The following is a 7,756-nucleotide window of genomic DNA, read 5'->3' as shown; positions in this document are numbered from 1 at the left end:
TACTGTACAGTATGTATACTGTGTTTTTTTTTTCCAGAGTCCAGGGTGTACCCCGCCTCCCACACCCATCTTTCTAAATATTCATAATTAAAAAAAAAAAAGAAAATCATACTATCATTTTGCAGGAAGAAGTCAAAAAAGTCAAAATCTTTTTTCTCTTTTTGAGCTTTTTCTAGAACATTTTCCAACAAAAGTAGATTTTTGGGTTTTTTTTAATACAAAAGTAGTAATCTTTCGAATGTCAGAGAATATTTTTTTAGGAAGGTTTTAAAAGGAGGCAAAGGCCAACGAGTTCAGACGGCTTATCAGCCAGAGGTCAGAGATCGAGAGCGGTGGTTCGAGATCCTCTTAATCATTAACAGAAATATCTGCCGCCGCCACCAAAAGACAGCAGGTCGCTAATTAGCGAGCAAAGTCCACCGACCTCTCTTCTCATTGGTTGCTTTTCTTTTTCCATCTTTTATTGTCAGGCTTGTTATTGCTTGCCTGCTGCCTTGACGGGATTCACCATTCACAGGGCACATATAGACAAACAACCATTCACACTCACATTCATACCTATGGACAATTTGGAGTCGCCAATTAACCTAGCATGTTTTTGGAATTGTAAAAAATGTATATATATACATACATACATGTGTGTTTATGTATGTATGTACATATATATGTGTGTGTATGTATGATTGCATGTATGTGTGGAAAATAATCGATATTATTAATGTTCGGTTTTATTAACGTTAAACCGCCCATTAGCTGTTTCCCAGGTGTATTGAATGCACCATCATCCGCATCTGATATTGAATACGGCCGGAAGCCGTGAGGCACATACAACTACTAGTAAAACAGCGAGGAACTTTCTAGATTTAAAGCACCCGCAACGTTGAAATGCTATGTTTGGAAACACTACGGATTCACAAAGAACGACGGGAAGCTCCACAAAACGTCCGTCATTAACAAAGAATGCCACGTTAAGAAGCCGACAAGTTCACGGACAAGTCTAGCACCCTCCCCGTCCAGTTCCTCGTCGGACACCGGGGAAAACGCCGGCAACTGAGGTGAGAAGAAGTGGATCTTCCCCTGCAACAAGTGGCCCCCCTGGACGAGTGTTCAGCACAGCAGGTGACATTAGAACAGCAGAAAAAGGGTAGAAGTAGTTTGACACTTTCTGCTCCTCACTACTGTATTAGCCTACCCCCTAATGCATTCATATTAGCAGTATGTTTTAAAAGAAAAGGAATATAAACAAACATTGATTGAACTGTTGAAAATGTCACTTCAACCTTTTGTTGCTGCGTACTGTATTTTTTACACCACTAATTATTGTTAATTGTTTTACTCCACCACTGAACTACTGCTATTGTACTTTTTGTCAAAAATCACCAACCTCAAACTCTGGCATTTTATGCACTTTTTGGATGCTTCTGGGGCCCCTGTTGAGTGTGTGTGAGGCTTCCCCCTGTGTCTTTGACCAGAAAAGTGCATTAGAAGCAAGTAGAAAAAAATGAAAAAAACGACCCTTACGTTTTTTGTCAAAAATCCCGCCCTCAAACTCTGGCATTTTATGCATTTTTTGGGTGCTTCTTGGGCCCCTGTTGAGTGTATGTGAGGTTTCCCCTGTTTTTTTTTTTTACCAAGTTGAAAAAGAACCACGTTGTAAATAACAGAAAAAAAATGACATACTAACTAACCCCTTACGTTTTTTTCAAAAATCACCAAATTCAAAATCTGGCATTTTATGCCATTTTTGGATGCTTCTGTGTCCCCTGTTGAGTGTGTGTGAGGTTTCCCGTGTTTTTGACCAGTAAAGTGCATTAGAAGCAAGTTGAAGAAAACAGAAAAAACGACATACTAACCCCTTACGTTTTTTGTCAAAAATCACCAACTTCAAACTCTGGCATTTTATGCGTTTTTTGGGTGCTTCTGGGTCCCCTGTTGAGTGTGTGTGAGGTTTCCCCTGTGTTTTTGACAGAAAAGTGCTTTAAAAGGAAGTTGAAAAAAACGAAAAAAACGACATACTAACCCCTTACGTTTTTTTCCAAAATCACCAAATTCAAAATCTGGCATTTTATGCCATTTTTGGATGCTTCTGGGTCCCCTGTTGAGTGTGTGTGAGGTTTCCCTGTTTTTTTGACCAGAAAAGTGCATTAAAAGCAAGTTGAAAAAAATGAAAAAAACGACATACTAACCCCTTACGTTTTATTCAAAAATCACCAAATTCAAAATCTGGCATTTTATGCCATTTTTGGATGCTTCTGGGTCCCCTGTTGAGTGTGTGTGAGGTTTCCACTTTTATTTTTGACAGAAAAGTGCTTTAAAAGCAAGTTGAAAAAAATGAAAAAAACGACATACTAACCCCTTACGTTTTTTTCAAAAATCACCAAATTCAAAGACTGGCATTTTATGCCATTTTTGGGTGCTTCTGGGCCCCCTGTTGAGTGTGTGTGAGGTTTCCCCGGTGTTTTTCACCAGAAAAGTACATTAGAAGCAAGTTGAAAAATAATGAAAAAAAAACGACATACTAACCCCTTACGTTTTTTCAAAAATCACCAAATTCAAAATCTGGCATTTTATGCCATTTTTGGATGCTTCTGGGTCCCCTGTTGAGTGTGTGTGAGGTTTCCCTGTTTTTTGACCAGAAAAGTGCATTAAAAGCAAGTTGAAAAAAACGAAAAAAACGACATACTAACCCCTTACGTTTTTTTCAAAAATCACCAAATTCAAAATCTGGCATTTTATGCCATTTTTGGATGCTTCTGGGTCCCCTGTTGAGTGTGTGTGAGGTTTCCCTGTTTTTTTGACCAGAAAAGTGCATTAAAAGCAAGTTGAAAAAAATGAAAAAAACGACATACTAACCCCTTTACGTTTTTTTCAAAAATCACCAAATTCAAAATCTGGCATTTTATGCCATTTTTGGATGCTTCTGGGTCCCCTGTTGAGTGTGTGTGAGGTTTCCCCGGTGTTTTTCACCAGAAAAGTACATTAGAAGCAAGTTGAAAAAAATGAAAAAAACGACATACTAACCTTTACGTTTTTTTCAAAAATCACCAAATTCAAAATCTGGCATTTTATGCCATTTTTGGATGCTTCTGTGTCCCCTGTTGAGTGTGTGTGAGGTTTCCCCTGTGTTTTTGACCAGTAAAGTGCATTAGAAGCAAGTTGAAGAAAACAGAAAAAACGACATACTAACACCAAATTCAAAATCTGGCATTTTATGCCATTTTTGGATGCTTCTGGGTCCCCTGTTGAGTGTGTGTGAGGTTTCCACTTTTATTTTTGACCAGAAAAGTGCATTAAAAGCAAGTTGAAAAAAATGAAAAAAACGACATACTAACCCCTTATGTTTTTTTCAAAAATCGACACCCTCAAACTTTGGCATTTTATGCCATTTTTGGGTGCTTCTGGGGCCCCTGTTGAGTGTGTGTGAGGTTTCCTTTGTTATTTTCACCAGAAAAGTGCATTTTCAGCAAGTTGAAAAAATAAAAAACGACATACTAACCCCTTACGTTTTTTTCAAAAATCACCAAATTCAAAGACTGGCATTTTATGCAATTTTTGGGTGCTTCTGGGCCCCCTGTTGAGTGTGTGTGAGGTTTCCCCGGTGTTTTTCACCAGAAAAGTACATTAGAAGCAAGTTGAAAAAAATGAAAAAAAAACGACATACTAACCCAGGGGTGGGCAAACTTTTTGACTCGCATTGATATAACAAAATTTCCGGGGGGGAAGACTATATATTTTACACGTAACAGTCCACCTGGTATTATTGTATCTGTAAAATTGTCATGCAATCTGCTATTATTATTTATTATTTTATATTTATATTTAAATATTTTAAAAATAATAAAATATTATAATAATTAAAATAAAATTAAAATAATAATTATTATATTATTATTATGTAAAATATGCAAATATAACAATATAATTATATATAATTAATATAATAATTAGCATTAATATAATAAATATAATAATCATAATAGTTAATAATAATATAATTATTATTATTTTAATTTTTATTATGTGCTTGTGTCTCTTTTTTCAGGAGCACTTTGTAAACAACAGACCATGTCAAACAACGAAATTGATACAACCATCAAAAGGTTGGCTCAGGCCATGATGCCAGGTTGTATGTTGAGTTTAAATTAAATACTTTTGAAAGATTTGGCGGGCCGGATGTGGCCCCCGGGCCGTAGTTTGCCCACCCCTGTACTAACCCCTTACGTTTTTTTCAAAAATCACCAAATTCAAAATCTGGCATTTTATGCCATTTTTGGATGCTTCTGGGTCCCCTGTTGAGTGTGTGTGAGGTTTCCCTTGTTCCCCTATACTAATAGGGGAAATAGAGTATTGTAATAAAATATTTACTGTTATATAATGATGAATTTCTACGTATTTCAATATGTTTTAAGAGAAATTAAATGACATGAGGTTTGCAATTTGGATGAAATAATTTATGACAATTTTTTGGTGTTTTAGGTATATTCATTTGTACATTTCATGACGGAAAGGTGCATTGAGGCAATTCTTTAATAATCCTTTCTGAATGTTCCTAAATAGGGTTTTTACTCACAGACAACTTTTTTTTCTTGAAAGTCTCTAAATGAATTCTCGCAAATTCCAACCTTTTTTTTAAAAACAAACCCACTTGTTCTCCTCAGATGACAGCTTTTGTTTGCAAATATTATGAATATTTTGTGAAACCATCTTTACACTTCATAGATTCCAAATGCCCAGTGAGTGATGCTAAATGAATAACATGCAGATCATAAAGATACAATATGATCACTGGTGACCAATCAAGTACCAAGAAAGATAGCGAGTGGAATGTTGACGTGACGTGTATGTACTGTATTTGTATTTGTCTGGAGTGGGCAACAGTGCCACCTGCTGGCTGTAAAGAAAAGAGAGGCAGACACACAATATTTCTTTATTTGTTTGTAGTGGGAGTTACAATTCAAATATGACTTAAGTGTCCTGAGGATACTAAATGATGAAACTTTTTTTTTTAAATGTGATTGATGTGCCTTTGACGTGTGTGTGATTGTTGTGTATTTGTGTAGCGAGCGTAGCGACCGTCTCTCTCTCTCTCTCCCTAGGATCTCTTTTTCCTGCTTTCCAGATTCCCAAAGTCCACCGGTCGCATTTTCATCTCAGCGAACTGGATGGAGGTTTCGTGTCCCTTCCAGTGGAACCAGTTGACACCCTACGGGAGGAAGGGACGGGTGTCATGACCCGCCGAGGGAGGGCAAACGAGGGGCGTGGGGGGCTTACGTACCTTGCTGTGACTCGTGTCACCGTATTTGCCCATCAGGTTGACGCGGTGGCAGTTTTTGTACCAGAAGGCTCCTTTGTAGGACAGAGCACAGTTGGTGACGGCGATGTCGTTGTCGTTGTCGTAGGTGGAGAAGGGGCGCCCCTGGTGGTACGTCATGGAGTCGCCTGGAGTGGAAGCAAAACACGGTTATGCTTACGTTGGTGGTGCCGGTGGTGCCCCCCCCCCCAAATGTTGAGGTGTGTAAGCGCTAGCATCGTCATGCTGAGGCATCCTGCTTGACAACGGCGGCCATGTTTTTCAAACATTCATTCATTCATTTTCTACCGCTTTTTCCTCATGAGGGTCGCGGGGGGTGCTGGAGCCTATCCCAGCTGTCTCAGCTGTCAGCAAAGTGGGAAAAGGTGATGACAACCATAGAACACTAAACTAAATGTACAATTCATCAATATTAATCATGTTAAATTATAAAATATAACATACATTGTATAATCATAAAATATTAAATAACTATGTAATGAAGACATAAATAAAAATAAATAATAATTAAATATATTAAATTAATTTTCTGCCGCTTTTCCTCACGAGGGTTGTGGGGGGTGCTGGAGCCTATCCCAGCTGTCTTTTGGCGAAAGGCGGGGTACACCCTGGACTGGTGGCCAGCCAATCACAGGGCACATATGGACAAACAACCATTCACACTCACATTCATACCTATGGACAATTTGGAGTCGCCAATTAACCTAGCATGTTTTTGGAATGTGGGAGGAAACCGGAGTACCCGGAGAAAAGAACATGCAAACTCCATGCAGAGATGGCTGAGGTTGGAATTGAACCCTAGTCTCCTAGCTATGAGGTCTGTGCGCTAACCACTAGACCCGCCGTGCCGCCCTGTTTTTCAAACAATCCCACAGGTGCTTGTCAGTCCCGTAAAGGTGCGTACCAAATTTGGTGGCATTTTGGCTAAACACCCCAAAGTTACATTGTGTATTGCACATTGGATGGTATGAGAATTTCAAGCCAATCCGATTTTATGAGGATTCAACTTTGGGCAAGTATGTTAAAAATGATATACTTGTTAAACAAAAATGTATTCTCATAAGAGTACAATACTAGGAATGTTAATGCTAATAAGAATGCTAACACTATGTTATGCTATGCTACATGTCTGCACCCTGATATGTGCCAAGAACCGAAAAACATTTGCATTGGAAGGCGAGATCCTTCAAAGCTCACCCGCCGTTCCGCTGTAAGCCCCGATCGAGATCTTGTATCGTGTTCTGGGCTCTGCGATGCTGAACCGGTCGTACTGAGCGTAGGCCGACTCCCCGCTGTCCCTCAGGTCCACGCGCAGCACGTATTGCCCGGCGGAGGTGATCTTGTGAAGGTTGCCGAGACCTGGTTCAGTCGAGGTTAAACATCAGGAAGGGAGTTAGAAAAACTGGAGGAAAAAAAAAACATCAGCAGATCATCTTACCCAGCCAGAACTCGTCGTTGAGGTTACCAAAGCCAGCCGTGTAGTTCTTCCAGTTTCTGAAGAAGTCCAGCCGTCCGTTCTGGCGTCTCAAGAACACCTGAAGAAGGGGGGGGCAGACCCTCATGAGTCCAGCCGTGACGTGACGTCAGCGTCACCTCGCTCCTCACCATCCATCCTCCGCCGTCTGTGTCCATGTCGCAGTACGCCTGAACAGCCTGGCTGTCCACGCCGCCCACATAAACCGTGTACACGCCCGACGTCGTCTCCCCGTTCTGGAAGATCTGAGCGCAGTCTTTGGGGTGTCGGTGCAAATCTCCAACTGAAATCAAACCCAAACAACACGTCTCTCTCTGGAGTTTTATGAAGTTATGGAGTTTTAAGTTTTATGTTGGCGTTCCTGCCTGTCGTGAAGACGGTCGTTATGCGCCGACTCCTCTTGTCTCCGGCGACGGCCTGCATGTGGACCGTGTACTCCGTGGACCTGGCCAGCTGGGCCATGATGTAAGACGTGGCTGTGGGGCTCAGTGTCACCTCCTGGACCACACAAGAAAAACTCATTGAGTATTCAATCCTACGGCATTTTCGATGTGTGTGTGTTCGATACCCGAGCGGCGCCGTCTGGCGAAGAGAAGGTGAGGACGTAAACGCTGATGGCGGCCTGTGGAGGTTTCCACGACAGAGTGGCGGTGTCTGCTTGAATGTTAACGGCCATCAGATCTCGAGGGGGGTCCACATCTAGAAGTTTATTATTCATGATGTCATGAAGGGGGAAAAACCTCTTGACAGATGAGCCCGCCCCATGTATACCAGGCTTCGCTACATATCTTAAATACAGCTCTGGAGCTCCGTCTGTTTCTCCTACCGGTGGTGAATTCTGTTCCAACAGATGCACTCCTCTGAGCCTCCTTGGTGGCAAAGAGTTCCACCGTGTAGAGACTCCCTGGAGCCAGGGACCCCATGGCTAACTCCGTCATTGCCCCCGAGACCTGCTCCACGACCGGGGACGC

At 41.1% G+C, this 7,756-nt stretch overlaps 1 protein-coding gene across 4 annotated transcripts in view; it reads right to left on the bottom strand.

Annotated features, from left to right (window-relative positions):
* Window positions 1-4,911: 4,911 nt before the first annotated feature.
* LOC131106076 (tenascin-like) overlaps window positions 4,912-7,756 on the bottom strand; it is a 28,835-nt gene continuing 25,990 nt past the window's right edge. For all 4 annotated transcript variants that reach the window (XM_058054809.1, XM_058054818.1, XM_058054827.1 and 1 more), the window contains 8 exons: window positions 7,612-7,755; window positions 7,354-7,484; window positions 7,151-7,283; window positions 6,917-7,068; window positions 6,750-6,846; window positions 6,509-6,670; window positions 5,276-5,439; window positions 4,912-5,203 (listed from right to left, as the gene is read on the bottom strand). In XM_058054809.1, coding sequence (XP_057910792.1) covers window positions 5,093-5,203; window positions 5,276-5,439; window positions 6,509-6,670; window positions 6,750-6,846; window positions 6,917-7,068; window positions 7,151-7,283; window positions 7,354-7,484; window positions 7,612-7,755 — 1,094 coding nt within the window. In that variant the 3' untranslated portion in view covers window positions 4,912-5,092. The remainder of the gene's footprint in view (window positions 5,204-5,275; window positions 5,440-6,508; window positions 6,671-6,749; window positions 6,847-6,916; window positions 7,069-7,150; window positions 7,284-7,353; window positions 7,485-7,611; window position 7,756) is intronic.

This window comes from Doryrhamphus excisus, chromosome 2 (genome assembly GCF_030265055.1).
Source record: "Doryrhamphus excisus isolate RoL2022-K1 chromosome 2, RoL_Dexc_1.0, whole genome shotgun sequence".
Classification (NCBI taxonomy): domain Eukaryota; kingdom Metazoa; phylum Chordata; class Actinopteri; order Syngnathiformes; family Syngnathidae; genus Doryrhamphus; species Doryrhamphus excisus.
Note: the sequence above shows the minus strand (reverse complement) of the source record. Positions and strands in the feature narration are given on the sequence as shown.